General features: G+C 41.7%; 1 protein-coding gene across 5 annotated transcripts in view; it reads left to right on the top strand.

Moving 5' to 3' along the window:
• Window positions 1-12,792, top strand: part of ERCC6 (ERCC excision repair 6, chromatin remodeling factor) — a 70,894-nt gene extending 58,102 nt beyond the window's left edge. For 3 of the 5 annotated variants that reach the window (XM_082407153.1, XM_082407152.1, XM_082407154.1), the window contains 11 exons: window positions 406-522; window positions 2,239-2,334; window positions 4,588-4,803; window positions 5,273-5,383; window positions 5,770-5,889; window positions 6,289-6,383; window positions 7,003-7,148; window positions 7,234-7,935; window positions 9,497-9,701; window positions 10,353-10,431; window positions 11,583-12,792. In XM_082407153.1, coding sequence (XP_082263279.1) covers window positions 406-522; window positions 2,239-2,334; window positions 4,588-4,803; window positions 5,273-5,383; window positions 5,770-5,889; window positions 6,289-6,383; window positions 7,003-7,148; window positions 7,234-7,935; window positions 9,497-9,701; window positions 10,353-10,431; window positions 11,583-12,005 — 2,310 coding nt within the window. In that variant the 3' untranslated portion in view covers window positions 12,006-12,792. Of the gene's footprint in view, window positions 1-405; window positions 523-2,238; window positions 2,335-4,587; window positions 4,804-5,272; window positions 5,384-5,769; window positions 5,890-6,288; window positions 6,384-7,002; window positions 7,149-7,233; window positions 7,936-9,496; window positions 9,702-10,352; window positions 10,432-11,439 lie in introns of all 5 variants that reach the window. The other 2 variants (XM_082407156.1, XM_082407155.1) reach the window with 2 other exon arrangements.
• Window positions 12,793-15,527: the final 2,735 nt, after the last annotated feature.

The following is a 15,527-nucleotide window of genomic DNA, read 5'->3' as shown; positions in this document are numbered from 1 at the left end:
GAGTACAAGATTATAAACTGAGATTTGTTTGAAAGCAGTTTTTTTCCCTAGAGGGGGTCAAGCACTGAATAAATCTCCACTTTAGGGTTTAACTATATAATAATAATTAAATAGAGGTAGAACAGGGCACAGAATTACCAGTTGTTCTTTCGTACATTTTGGTTAATGAGAAGTTTCATTTTGTTTTGTTTTTTTACTGATGATATTATTATGAAAGCTACTGCGTCCTGGAGTATATGGAACTTAAATTTTTACATACCATTTTCCTACTGTTTCCAACAATTTTGTACGACCATTGGTCATTGTTTTAAAAAAATTTTTTTAAGCATTGGAATCAATTGAGAGGTAAGAACAAATGCATTCCTTAGATATACAGTAATTGTTTCCCCTTTTCTCTTATTAAAGGTTAAAACTGCTTATAAGTGTGCATGTGTTCTACGAGATACCATAAATCCATACCTACTGCGGAGAATGAAGTCGGATGTCAAAATGAGCCTTTCTTTGCCAGATAAAAACGAACAGGTCTGTAAATACAGGAATTATCAAAACATTCCTAAAGCACAGGTATACCTGTCATTCACCCTGCTTTTCACACACAGAACAGGTGAGGCTAACAGGTGTGGTCTCTGGTGCTGTGGGGCAGGCTAGTCTACAGCTGTATATACCTGCCTACGATAGGTGAGCCTGCTGGGCTCAGGAGTGACTGGAGGGCGGGGAAGTGGAGGTGGTCATTGTGCACATCCTTTCAGGGAGTTTTCCCCCTCAGTTTTTTTTTTTTTTTAATTTATTTATTTAATTTATTATTTTTGGCTGCATTGGGTCTTTGTTGCTGTGCGCGGGCTTTCTCTAGCTGCGGCGAGCAGGGGCTACTCTTGGTTGCGGTGCGAGGGCTTCTCATCGCGGTGGCTTCTCTTGTTGCGGAGCACGGGCTCTAGGCGCACGGACTTCAGTAGTTGTGGCTCGCGGGCTCTAGAGTGCAGGCTCAGTAGTTGTGGCGCACGGTCTTAGTTGCTCCGCGGCATGTGGGATCTTCCCGGGCCAGGGCTCGAACCCGTGTCCCCTGCATTGGCAGGCGGATTCTTAACCGCTGCACCACCAGGGAAGCATCCCCCTCAGCTTTTGGAGCATCTAAGGTGTGGAGCACTGATCTGAGGAAGATGAGTGGGTTTTCAGATCTGGTGCAAAGATGAAAGGGTTGTCCTGGGTCCCATGTAGGGACCTACTGGTCTGAGAATAAAGGAAAACAACCAGGTGTGGCAGATGAAGAAGTAGATACATTTTACAGAGTGAACGTTAGGAAATCAGGCCTGATAGCTTCAGTTTCTATTTCTGTTTTTTTGTTTTTGATGTTTTTAAGTAGAGGTTGAGACACAGGTGGCGGGTGGGTGGCTTGGGGAGAGTGAGGAGTGTTGTCACGGCCATCTGGGTGTGAGCAGGTGCTGAGCGGGGGTCCTCTCTAGGACGCCTCCCTGGTGGGGCTGTCTCCAGCGGCACTCAGCACTTACCAGAAAGGAGTGGAGAAGGCAGGCAGTGGAGTTCTTCTTTTGGACGTTTGCTGGGCAGATGCAGTGGGTGGCAGAGGGGTAGCTGAAGGAAAATACCGTGGGTTTGTGACTAGCCGAGGAGCATAGGCCGTGAAATGGTGGTGGTGGTCTTGGAGAAGGAGAGGAGGGTTGAGAGGCAGAACGTTGGGGGGTGAGGGGAACGTGGGGGCATGGATTAGTAGGTGCCGTTGGGCTGGCAGGGTAAGGGGTTGTCAGAAGTGAGTCTGGTAAACTTGGGGATGGCTTAGAACTCCAGGAAAGGGAGGGGGTGTGCCAGGCAAGGTTAAGGCCCCTGGTCAGGTTTGCTGAAGTGAAGTGTGGGTTGAGGGGCTTGCGAGCTGAGATGGTCTGAGCACTCGGAGGCTGGGATGGAGGAAGTGCTGTGCACCTGGTCCTGAACTTCCCCATGAGCCGGAAGCCAGGCTTCAGGGACTCCCGGGATAGTGGGGTGGGGACCAAATGGCATGGGGACCAAAAAGTGGATGGAAGACAGAAACGGAGGGGGCTGTTGAGAGGAGGGAGCTCTTCTTTGCTCAGCTCTGAGATGTGGCTTTTTTTTGTTTTGTTTTTAATAAGAGGTACACTGTGAAAATTACATACATTGTGCTCTTTTGATGAGTACATTTTGTTAATATTTTAGTTATTTTGTTCTGTTAAGTTTGTTTTTTCAGCTCTGTTTTTATTCTCCCCCTAGGTCTTATTTTGCCGTCTTACAGATGAGCAACATAAAGTCTACCAAAATTTCATTGATTCCAAAGAAGTTTACAGAATTCTCAATGGAGAGATGCAGGTCAGCCAAATAATAGAAGCTGGAGAAAGAATTGTGGACCAAGGAAAGTGGGGGAGGAAAGGAAACTAGTACTAGTCAAGGATTCACTATTATTACCCTCTTGAAAATATCTGGGTGTGAACCTTCACTTCATTTGAAGCCCTTCCAGAAGTAAGAGAACACACAGTTTGAGCATGCTCCCTTTTTATCTGTACTGCAGCACTGTTACACTTGAACCCAGCACTGCATGGTCTAGTGGAAGAATGCACTAGACAACAGGGTCTGTAATGGTGGGTCCTACAGGGATTGCTGTTCCTATGTAGCATGTCGGGAGCAGCCCCGGACTGCTGGGGTGCACAGAGGAAGAATTATTATTATACATTTTGTATAAGTAATAACATTTTAGTTATTGGCCACATTCAGCAATATATGTGGGTAAACGTCTCTTCATTAAGCACATGTAGTAAGTTTATCATCAGCTTTAGTCAAAAGCTTCTGTAAACTCTTCAACTTCTTTGTGCTTCAGTATCTTGAAGTGTGAATTGTATTTTTATTTGACATGTAAGACTTCCTTAGTCCTTGGTCCATCCTCATTGGAGGTACAGCTGAGTAGCATGGGATGCACTTTCCTGCCTCCTGCATGGAGCCAGATAGAGATGAGTGTGGGTGACAAGGCTGCCTGTGTTCCGTAGTATCTACATGTTTCTTCCTCCAGATTAAGGCATTTTTGTTCTTTTACCCAGCTCTTACTATTTATTTCATCTGTCATTGGCATCTCTAGGAGGTTTTTAAATCATTCACATTTATTCATCTCTCCTGTATCTCCCCTTAACTTATCTTCACGTGTCTCCAAGTTGTGAAGCCGTAGGTGGTCTAGATCAGCACTGTCCAGTAGATAGAGAACGCAAGCCGCATGTGTGATTTTAAATTTTCCAGTACTCACATTAAAAGAGATTAAAAAGCAAAACAGGTGAAATCAACTTTGATAATATATTTTATTTAGCCTGATGTATCTAAAATATTTTAATATGTAATCAAAAATTTTAAACTGAGATATTTTACTCTTTTTTGTACTAAGTCTTCAAAATTGGATATTTTACATTGGTAAACACATCTCAATTTGGACTAGCCACACTTCACGTGCTCAGTGGCCACACATGGCTCGTGACTGCTGTATTGGACAGCAGAGATCTCTGGGAAGAAAGACAAGTTACAGATGACTCTGGGGAGTGGTGATGGGGTTCCTGCTTTGTTCAGATCGTTTATTGTTTATTTGTTTAACTGTTTACTAGTTAAAACTACCATACTCTATGATTTTTGGCTTAATTTATGATTTATCTTTTTCCACTTGAGCTTTTATACTGGTGAGTGTGACTTGAGTCAGGGGTGAAACCTGTGAAAGATTCCCTCTTGTTGGGGCGGGCGGGTGGGCTCTCTCACTTGGGGTCTCCAAGCCCTTCTGCTGCGTGAAAAGTCCTGCCCGTCATACCCATCCGTGGATTTTCCACGTGGGTATGTTTTCTGATAAACTAATGTAAAGGTAAAGGGAATTTCAACCTCTGACTCACATGTTAAAATATAGAACTTCTAGTGAGGTACTTAGGAGTATAATATTTAAATGCATTTGTTTGTAAAATAGATAGCTAGTGGGAAGAAGTCGCATAGCACAGGGAGATCAGCTCGGTGCTTCGTGGCCAGCCAGAGGGGTCGGATAGGGAGGGTGGGAGGGAGGGAGACGCAAGAGGGAAGAGATATGGGGATATATGTATATGTATAACTGATTCACTTTGTTATACAGCAGAAACTTAACACACCACTGTAAAGCAATTATACTCCAATAAAAATGTTAAAAAAAATAATAAAATAAATGCATTTGTTAAGTTACATGATAGATTTCCCTAAGTTTTAGATGGGCATGATGTTTCTTATTTATATTTAAAACGTGCGTCAGTTTTTTACATACTGTGAGCTGCATACTTTTTTTTCTAGAGGGAAAATAAATCATCAGCAGTTGAATGTGACCCTGGTAGATATGTTTGGTCCAAAAGGATTTTTTTTGTTTTTAGAGAACTTGCCCTATCAGGAAAAGAAGATGTGTAAAGGTTGATTTCTTCCAGCTCCTAATACGCTGTGATTAGGGAGGAAACTAAGAAACTGGTGAAGAATTACTTTTTAATCTGTGTTACATATCAAACAGCCTCCTTCCTTTCCTTCCGGAATGAATAGTATTTTACGTGGGGTAATCTGAGTGCATGTAATTCTTTTGTACCATAGATTTTCTCTGGACTTGTAGCCCTAAGAAAAATCTGCAACCACCCTGATCTCTTTTCTGGAGGCCCCAAGAATCTTAAAGGTTTTCCAGATGATGAACTAGGGGAAGATCAGTTTGGACACTGGAAACGTTCCGGGAAAATGATAGTTGTTGAGTCCTTGTTGAAAATATGGCACAAGCAGGGCCAACGAGTATTGCTGTTTTCTCAGTCCAGACAGGTGAGTATACAAACCTCATACAAGAAACAAGTTGGTTCTTTATGACTCACAACCATTATTCAAAAAATGAGATATTGTCTAAAATACTGATTCCAAAGGCAAATCCACCCATTGACACTGAAGTGGCAGCCTGCAAAGCTCTTTGGGAGATGGGATCTTTCTCTAGAGTTGGTGCCCAGAAGTTGGCTTTTTAAAAAAGGCTTATTACCACGTGATTCTGGGGTGCAGGTGAGTTTGGGTCTGAACTCAAATAAATGCCGTGCTGATTACAAAACTTGTAAGAATTAACAGTTTGGAAATACCAAAAATATTCTTGCAGTAGTTACATTATCTTCCTCGAATCAGGAAACCGCTTTTAATATAAGCCTTTTGGGGAGGATGTGACTCTTTACACAAATGTGGAGTACTCACTGGAGGTGTACATTTGATTTTTAAACTCTTAACATCCTCCACCCCTTCTCCCAAACAGATGTTGGACATATTTGAAGTATTCCTTAGGGCCCAAAAGTATTCCTATCTCAAGATGGATGGTACCACTGCGATAGCTTCAAGACAACCACTGATTACAAGATACAATGAGGTAACAAGTGAACAGAACGATGTAGTTACATGGTGCTACTTTATGCAGAGGGGAAAGAAGGAGAGGTCTGCACCCACAGTGCCTACATCTGGGATTGGGCAGTGGGTGCTTTTAACTCAGTGCATTTCTGGATTATTGGGGTGTGTGTGTGTTTAAACAGAGAATGTGTATTCCTTCTTGAAAACCCAGGTTTAAATATTGCTAATATAATTGATATTAAAAGTAGAAGCTGTGAGATGGGATCTTGACTGACCAAAGGTTTCTGGGGCATAACCCATTGCTTGTATTGGGAACAGGCTTCCGTGTGGAGAATATGTAAAGGCAGAGGTGAAGAGCTGTAACTGGTCTTCCATGTGCATACTGAGTGTTGTGTGTCTTACCTCTAGGACACATCCATATTTGTGTTTCTTCTGACCACTCGGGTGGGTGGCCTAGGAGTCAACCTGACAGGGGCAAACCGAGTCATCATCTATGACCCTGACTGGAACCCAAGCACAGACGTGCAGGTCCGTTTATTTTGTTTAAAGGAGCGTGTTGGTGACATACTATCTGATGGCTTGCACTCGGGAGCGTCCTTCGGTGCCACGTTACCCTCAGCATATAGCTCACATCTTGGTTGTAGCTTGTCTTCAGCTTGGAGTAAGGGTCTTCACAGTTTTCCCGTAGCAGGCACACTAGACATGGGTAAAAAGAGAACATGGGAGGGGACAGACACACATTGTTTTCCAGGTAGAGTTGGCTAGGTCTGTTTTGTCACCTGCCTGTTTATCTTCCTTAATAGGCCTTGGGTGTACTTAGCCTCATTAGCCAAAATTCTAATTTCGGGAGTGGAAGGAAGCGACCGGCTATTAGTCAGTGCTTATCGCTGAGAAGGGCCCTTGTTGAGCTGTATCTCTCTGCCGTAGGCCCGGGAGCGAGCGTGGCGGATAGGCCAGAAGAAACAGGTGACGGTGTACAGGCTTCTGACCGCAGGCACCATCGAAGAGAAGATTTACCACCGGTCAGTACACATGGCTGTGCTCCTTGACCGGAGGCTGCTCTCCTGGTTGCGGGTGTGCAGGAGGGAGAGGAACGCTGCCAGGGTTTGGAGCAGGGAATTTTTAAAAAATAGTACTTTAAGAAGTCTTGGGACTTCCTTGGTGGTGCAGTGGTTAAGAATCTGCCTGCCAATGCAGGGAACATGGGTTCGAGCCCTGGTCTGGGAAGATCCCACATGCTGCAGAGCAACTAAGCCTGCGAGCCACAACTACTGAGCCCGCACTCCGCAACAAGAGAAGCCCCCGCTCGCGGCAACTAGAGAAAGCCTGCGCGCAGCAACGAAGACCCAACACGGCAAATAAATTAATTAATTAATTAAAAAAAAGAAAAAAGGAAGTCTTTCCATCTTAGAGCAATAGTTGCTGTAACTGAGCGATATGTGTTTTGGTTTTTTTATCTTGTTTTGCTTTTGTATTTTTCTTTCTCATTAAAATAAGCTTAGATGTCTTATTGTGTGTTTTTTAAAAATGTCTTTGAACCTGATTGTTTTTCTACCTTATTAATAAACAATTACTGTATGTTTAGAATTCTGAGGTACAGCTAAACATTGTTTCATACCAGCTTAATTTCTATCTTTTTAGACAAATCTTCAAGCAGTTTTTGACAAATAGAGTGCTAAAAGATCCAAAGCAAAGGCGATTTTTCAAATCCAATGATCTTTATGAGCTGTTTACTCTGACTAGTCCTGATACATCCCAGAGCACTGAAACAAGTGCTATTTTTGCAGGTATTTCATAAAATAATTTAACTTAAAGTAACGAAATACGTAAGAATTATGCAGTATAACACTAGCATATTTTTCCCTTTCACAGGAACTGGTTCAGATGTTCAGACACCCAAACGCCATTTAAAAAGAAAACTGCAACTGGCTTTTGGAACAGACCAGAACATTCCAGTAGGTAAAAAGTTCCCTGGTTCTAACACATCTGCAAATGTTGCCACATCATCTGAAGAGAAATCTACAGCTATAGGACCTGAAGTGAATGCAGTAACTTCTAATCTAGGTGATCCTTTGAAAGATGCCCCTCAAACATCTTGTAGTCTAACTAACAGTGAGAGGCTTGGAGAAGAGACAGATGCAGTGTCCAGACTGCAGGATTCCTCAGTGATTCATGGAAATGGGGAAGGTTCAGATTCTCCAAGAATCAGCAAAATGTACAGGATGTCTGGTGAGGAAAGCATCGATGAAAAGGAGGGTCTTTCTGATAAAAGAGAAAGCTTCCGGGTTCAAACAGAACCTCTTTGGGAGAATGAGCAAACAGAAAATAATTTTTATAAGCACAAGTCGAAAATGAAACATCATGTGGCAGAAGAAAAGACCCTGGAGAAACATCTGAGGCCGAAGCAAAAGCTTAAGAGCTCTAAGCACCGCAGAGACGCCAAGTTTGAGGGAACTCGAATTCCACACCTGGTGAAGAAGAAGCAGTACCGGAGGCAAGACAATGAAAATGAGAGCGAGCCCAAGGAACGCAGCCATGACGACTACGTCCTGGAAAAGCTTTTCAGAAAATCAGGTACTCCTTTTGCTGACCTTGCCACAGGTGTGCTAGGAATAGAAATGAGGGGGCCACTTCTAGCGGAAGCAGCCTTTCCTGACGGTGCAGAGTGTGTGCTCAACTGGAAGTATTCTTCCTTCTAAAACTCAGATTTGAAATGTATTGACATTTTTGAAAATCATTTTCACCTCTCTTTCCTAGGAGAATTTGAACCTTGGGAGAACAATAGGACTCGACTTCTAACCACATACAGGAGGGGTACAATGCTTAAAATAGATTTGTAATACCTGAACATTCATAGATGATTTCTCTGCATGCTATATTTATCTGATTTAACAACCACAGGAGAGTAAAGTGACAGATCATGGGGGAGAGAGACAGGGGCATGGCCAGAGGCAGGCACTCTGGAAGTAGGAAAGCTGGTAGCTAATAACAAGGGAGAAAAATTAGGAAAGCAGACTCAACAATTGCTCAGGACCCTGGAGGGACTGGCCAGCCTGTACAAATTAGTCATCCCTGGGACTGTCTTACTCAGGTCTCACCAGTCATTGTGTTCCCAAGGTGACAGCCTTGAGTTTCCAAAGATTGCTGAATGGGTTTCTGTTCAGGAAAGCAGGCTTACGTATGGCATCTCAGAAGGAAACCATCTGGGCCTGATGCTTTCTTGTAAGGTAGTTCATTGGTAACTTGCTCTGTTTTTTTCTACAGTTCCTGGTCTATTTTCCTAAGAAAAATTATCTATCTTGTCTGGTTTTCCAGTTTATTTGTATGGAGGCATAGAAAATACTCTTGTAATAATTTTTTTTTAATTGGCTTCTGTTTCAAGATAATTTCCCCCTTGTCATTTCTAATTTTGTATATTTTTCCCCCCTTTTCCTTTGTCAGGTTAAGCTAGTAGATTGTCTGTTTTGTGATTTTTTTTTTTCCCCCAATAAACCAAGTTTTTGATTTATTAATTAGATCCATGGTTGTTCTCTACCTCATTAATTTATGCTTTTATCTTCAGTATTTTCTTCCTGTTGCTTTTGTTTTTGTTGTTGTTTTGATGAGTTTTTTTGGTCCTAATTTTTATAAAACTGTTTGACTTGGAATTCAGTTCATTTATTTTTGTTCTTTCATTTTTATTGATAGAAATATTTAGGGCTATGCATTTTCCACTGATGACTGCATTGGATTCTTCTGATATGTAGTGTTTCCATCATCATTACTTTTTAGAAATTCTGTAGTTTTATTTTATATTTGTATATTTTCCCCCTTCAATAGAGAATATATTAGTAGAAGATTTTAAAGTTTTCCAGGTAACAGGGAAGAGTTTATGTTGAAGTTTGGTTATTAAAGCATTATGCTTTGATTATACAAAGCAGTGACAGTTGATAGTCCCTCCCTCATCGGGTAGAGATGCAGGTGAAGAGCAGCAGCATTTGTAAAAGTTCCTGGGTCCTGGTGGTCACGGGTGAATAGCAGCTAAAAACGTTCATGATGTTTCCTCTACCCACAACACACTAGCCTATACAGAAGAAAACGTGTGATTGTGTATGAGCTGAAATAACATGTTCACTGTTTCCTTTGCTCTTGCCAGTGGGTGTGCACAGCATCATGAAGCATGATGCCATCATGGACGGAGCCAGTCCAGACTACGTGCTGGTGGAGGCGGAGGCCAACCGTGTGGCCCAGGATGCCCTCAAAGCACTGAGACTCTCTCGGCAGCGGTGTCTGGGAGCAGCATCTGGTGTTCCCACCTGGACCGGCCACAGGGGTGTGGCTGGTGCACCAGCAGGAAGAAGGTAAGAGGTTGCCGCCCTGCCATGCTTGTGAGGAGGCCAAACCTGCTGGGCTGGAAATAAAGTCAGGGCAGGCGGGGATACCTCATCCTGTTTATCTGCAGCAGTAGAAAATCTCTCAGGGAGGGATTGGGTCAGCCAGATGTATGTGACTTGGGGAAAGACTTTTGTCATCTTAACTTCTTCTTTGATTTCATTCCCTCCTTTCCAAAGCTGATTTTTCAGGGAAAGGAGAAATCTGTTTTGCTTAAGAGGTGATGTCGTAAAAAATAGTAAGAGGTACAGAATAACGATTAAACTTTAATAAGATGATTAGCTAGGTTTCAGCAATCAGTAATTACTATGGTATTCAGTGTGCTCTTTTAGAATAGTTTCCCTACCTAGAATTCAAGGGGTAGTAAGTTGAGCAAGGATATTGAGTGGTTTTTACTTGAGATGCAGTAATAATTTCTACTACTTTACTAGGAGGGTAAAGTACAATCTCAGGGGATAGAGCAGAAGCATCATGGCTGATGGAGCAGAAGCGTCATGGCTGTGAAAGAATAACCGTGCAGAAGCAAACTGCTCCAAGAGGAGTTTAGTTGTTGGAAGGGCATTCTCATCTGTAAGTCACAAAGTTACATTTTATCAACTATGACTCCCTTCCGTATTTAGGAGCAGATTTGGTCAGAAAAGGAACTCCAGCTTCTCTGTGCAGCATCCCTCTTCAGCGTCTCCAAAGGAGAAATGCCAGGTAATCTGATAGCCTATCAACTTTTCATTTGTGAGATCTACTTAATTGAATTGCCATGAAAATTTCACTCGATTCCGCATGTGAAGAGCATCACTAGCATGATGGCATCTGATACTTGTATTGTACGCACTTTCATGCATTTATGAAGTACTTTTGTGTGAGTTTAAAAGGGCCAGCTAACTTCCTAGAAAAGACAAAGTCTTTAACCCAAGATCCATAGTAGAATCTCTGTTTTGTCTTCCAAAAGTTCGTATAAGGATGGGTGGTGTGTGAGTTGCTGCCCATACCGCCTGCCCCATCCGGAGGTGAAGTACTAGCTCCAAGGACCACTGCCCAGGATGCCCTCAGATTGTGCCAGGGCACAATGCTCTGGCAGCTAGTAAATTACAAACAACATTCAGTAAAGGCCCTCTAGACCTTTAGTCTGTCCTACAACCCCGAAGGCCTTGAGTGCTTCACTGAGAGTAAATAGTCGGCCATACTCTTATCATTTAATACTTTGTTTTTTTCTGCTTAAGGGTCATGTTACTTATAAAATTTGAAAACTCCCAGGTTCAGATTCCTGTTTTAGATTAATATGAACACATTTAGGAATAGAGAACCTTTTTTTTTTTTGACTTCCTGTGTTATGTTCTTTTAGCAGTAGGAATGTGAAGAAAAACTAGATTTATGTAGCTGTTCTAAGGAAACTCACGTGAGGTGTAAAGTAGTAAAAAGATTTAAAAGTGAAGGAAGTACAGCTCTGATATTGTTCCTTATCCCACGGTGCTCAGATCAGGGAAGATTTGGGAGGAAGAACAGGAAATGCCCACAGTGCTCGTACCTCCTGGAGACAGTTTCCCTAGAAGCCTTCTTTGGAAGCCTGGCCCCACCCTCTCTGCCCTCCCTCCACTCTCGTCCCTCAGGATGGTGATGAAGCAAATAGTGTAGTTTTGGGTTTTTTAGGAAATGTTTTCTAAGAGTGGGTGCATTTAGACACTTGACTCTCCTCCTTTCCCTTTGCATTAGACGGTGTATCATCCATTCTCCATCAACCTCAGTGCCCTGGGCACGTGTGTTATCTTATGGCCCCTCAGAGCCTTTGGAGAAATAAGTAGTGGGAGCATAAACTGGAGATTAAATATATCGATGCACTGGTCTTCTTTCTCCAGGACAGCACTATGAAAAAGGATGGAAAAGATAATGTTTCGGAGCATTTTAGTGGAAAAGTTGCAGATGCAGAGCCTTCATCCGGGGCCCTCACTTCGTCCTCACTGTTGGCTAAAATGAGAGCTAGAAACCACCTAATTTTGCCAGAGCGCTTAGAAAGTGAAAGTGGGTGCCTTCCAGAGGCTTCTGCTCCTCCGCCTTCCAGCATGGAACACGACGACCTTCTGGTGGAGATGAGAAACTTCATTGCCTTTCAGGCCCAAGTTGATGGCCAGGCCAGCACTCGGGAGATACTGCAGGAGTTTGAATCCAAGTTATCAGCATCACAGTCTTGTGTCTTTCGAGAACTACTGAGAAATCTGTGCACTTTTCATAGAACTTCAGGTGGTGAAGGAATTTGGAAACTCAAGCCAGAATACTGCTGATCAAGATTACCTTCTGAACTTTAAATTGACTTTTTCTAGTGGAAATTTCTGATTATTAATCTTATGATTAATAATCGTATGTTTTGTCGATGGAAGTTGGCTGCATTTGATGTTTACTTTGAATGATAGCTACCTCATAATTAAAACTTTAAGGAGGAAGAAATTCTTCTCTGAAACTTAAAAGTTTTAAAAATACCTGTATTTCTTTTTTTTTTTCCCCAAAATTAATTATGAAATCAGGGACCTGTGAATCCTTGGAACACATTTGTTCTTTTACCCAGAAGATGCTGTCAGGGAATACATTACTACTCATTTAGAAGTTTATAGACCAGAACTCTCAAGAATTCTTTTTATTGGTGCTAAAAACATGTCTTATATTCAGTTAGACCTGTTCAGTAAATCAGTTCATCAGTATCTGATAACAGAATTGTTTTTGGTACCTAGCTTTTAAATGTTTAAATCGATACTTGCCACTCAAAAAAGAGATCGGACTTGTTACCTTTTGAGTCCTATTAGTTGCCTTTAAATGATCTTCTGTTAAGGTACTGTTAAATTGACAGGTATTTTTATTAGTAAAGCATGGAATAGCTTGATAATAAATGATGAGACATGTATTTGCAGAAACTTGTAGTTTTCTCAGTTTACAGTGGCTTTATTTTAAGCAAAGGGCACCTTTCCCCCCCGCATAGTGAATAGCGGTTTTAGGAAAATATATGTTATCTTAAGAAAAAAAAAATCAAGCAGAACCAAAAGTAGTTACAAATAAAACCACCAACGCACACACACACGGACATCGCTCCAGACCACACCCGGATATACCATCATCACCACATAGTGAGCACCATTCCAGCCCTCTCTCTGCTTACGTCCTGGGAGGGAACTTTGAACATTTTTTACCTTATTCATTGTCTGTCTTTCTAAGGATGCTGGTAACTTTATATCAGACATCATTGTTCTCCTTCTTCTGTCCAGTCATTTTCATCTCTCTTTTCCCTTTCCGTTCACTGTGACTCTCCTGTTTTAGAGGTTTGGTTCTCAGCTGCATCTGTTTCTGGCTGTTGTTTATGTGTTTAGAGTTTTGTGATGATGTTGTTTTGATCCTTAGTTTGTTTTCTTAGCCTTGTTTTTCTTTCCTTGTCATTGTTTTATCATCACAGCTCTGAAGTCCTGTTTTCTGAAGTTCACTGGATTCCTTAAATGTCTTCTAGAGCTGTCACGGTGCAGTTTGTTTCTTAGAGTTGTTTCCTCTGGCCTGCTGTTTTCACTCTTGCTGATTTTTCTGTATGGTGCTCTCCTTCCTTCCATGCTGTTTCTTTACATCTTGCTCATGCTAACATCAGGCAGCTGGGTCCAGATCTCCTGTATGCTCTTCCCTGCGCCGCAGAGAGAAGGGGTGTGGGTTTGGAGGTCGGGGAGAGCCTCTGCTGGGCAGCATGCAGCTTTTGGTTGGTGGACTTGGGTTTTACTTTTCTGTTCTGAGATTTTGTTAAATAGCTTGGGCCATGAATCCTTCCCCTTAGATTAGGAGATGTCATTGTCAGAGTCATAATTCCCACCAGGATTTTCTGCTTCTTTTTTTGGATTCTGGCTTTTTTATTTTATTCTGTTTTTAAAGTGGTTCGGTATTAGAGGAAGAAGATTCTATTATTTTCTTCATTCTGCCATCATTATCTAGAAGTAATAGAAGAGACTTTTAAACAGGTCAGTACATCCTAAACTTGACTACTTGGCTCAGAAGGGAGTCAAAATTCATGACTTTTTTTTCTGGGAGGTTCTTTTTTTATTTTTATTTTTGTAATCATTAACCGATAAGAAAATTGCAGCCCGTTTGTTCTCGGATTCAAGTACCGATGCAGTTCACGAGTGTGAAGTGCTTTGGCATCCTAGCTCTATTGTGTGAAATCTAAACTCTACCTAGCTAGGGAAGTTGTAGCCTTCTCATCAAGTAGAAAATGCCAGCAAAAGTTATGATGCAGTCACAGCAAGGTGGCCTTCACTCCAAGCCTTGTCTCAGCTCTGCCACCAGCTGAGACCTTGGGTAGTCACTGCCTTGCCTGTGTCTCTGGATATCTGTGAACATTGTCATTGTGCCTCTGGGTGGAGAGGCTTAGAGGAAGATGCTCTAAATCATGGTTTTAACAACATAGAGTAACTTATTCATTTAGATAAAATCTAACTTTTGGAACTTTAAAAGCTTTGTACAATATAGATAGATTTAATGTATTTAAAATGTTATATTGGTATTAAGCTACAATAAAGGATTTTAAAATTTTGTGAAATTTAAAAAATTCCTTAGTTAATACATGAATATACTATCATTCTTTAAAAATTTTCAAGCAGTACTCTGCCTCCCCACCCCCTCTTGTTCGTGTTCCAGAGATAAGTACTGTATTTGGTGTGTATTCTTCCAGGCTATTTTCCATGCCTTTACAGATGCATGCAGCAGAGACTGCTGCTGTAATGTGTTTTCCCCTTCTCCTTTACTGATAAGATTCCTGCTTTTTACCTGGACACGTGGCTGCTCAGGTCACGACTCTACTTGCCAGCCTCCCTCATGGTTAATTGTGGCCACATGACCAGGCAATGGGCTACAAAGAGAACATCCAGACTGGGCCCTTAAATAAGGAATTGGGTGTCCACTCCATTCGACATACCCCTTTGTGCTGGCTGAGACGCCTGTGGGAGCTTAAGCAGTGACATGAGGTGGGGAGAAGTCGTGTGCTGAGGGTGGAGACGTTGGCCTGCCAATCCTGAACTGCTTCCCTTTCACCCGTTAACTTAAGAGCAAAATAAATTCCTGACTTGTTTAAACCACTGTCTTTGGAGTCTTTTTGTTACAGCAGCTGGTTTTGTTTTATATGTGATTTACAAAAATGGGATTATCATCTTTATTATTTTGCAACTATTAACTTTTCATTTAACGTTATATATGACACATCCTTTCGTTCCTGTAAGTATAGCTCAATCTTCATGGAATTGCTGGAATTAAAATTAGGTGGATTCTTAATTTTAACGGTTGTAGTGAAAGTGCTTCCTTCAATTCATACTCCATAAAAGGACCATTTCTCCACACCCTTGCCAACAGTAGGCCGTATCAATCTCGGGAGTTTGTTGTTTGTTTTCCTAAACAATATTGTGGTTGAAAATACCTTGTTTTAACTTGAATTTCCCTGATTACTTATAAAACTAAACGTTTCCATGTTTTTTGGCCATTTGTAGATCCTCCATTACAAATTGCTTGTTCATGTTATGTTGGCCTACTTTTACTATAGATCATTTTCTCTCTTAAGGGTTACCCCCTTTCCCAAACAAAAATGAAAAGGCAATTGTTCCTACTATTATTGAACAGTCCAATCTTTTCTCCATCCATTTGAAATGCCTAGTTTATCATATGCTAAATTGTCTGTTTCTGGACAGTGGATCTAGATTCTATTCTACTGACCACACACTTCCCTGTCCGACTTTGTACATTGTTTTGCTATCTATAGGCATGTTTCCCTTCCTTTTTCCCCCTTCTTCATT

The sequence above is a fragment of the Balaenoptera borealis genome (genome assembly GCF_965194805.1).
Source record: "Balaenoptera borealis genome assembly, chromosome: 10".
Classification (NCBI taxonomy): Eukaryota; Metazoa; Chordata; class Mammalia; order Artiodactyla; family Balaenopteridae; genus Balaenoptera; species Balaenoptera borealis.
This window is presented reverse-complemented; position numbering and strand designations above follow the sequence as displayed.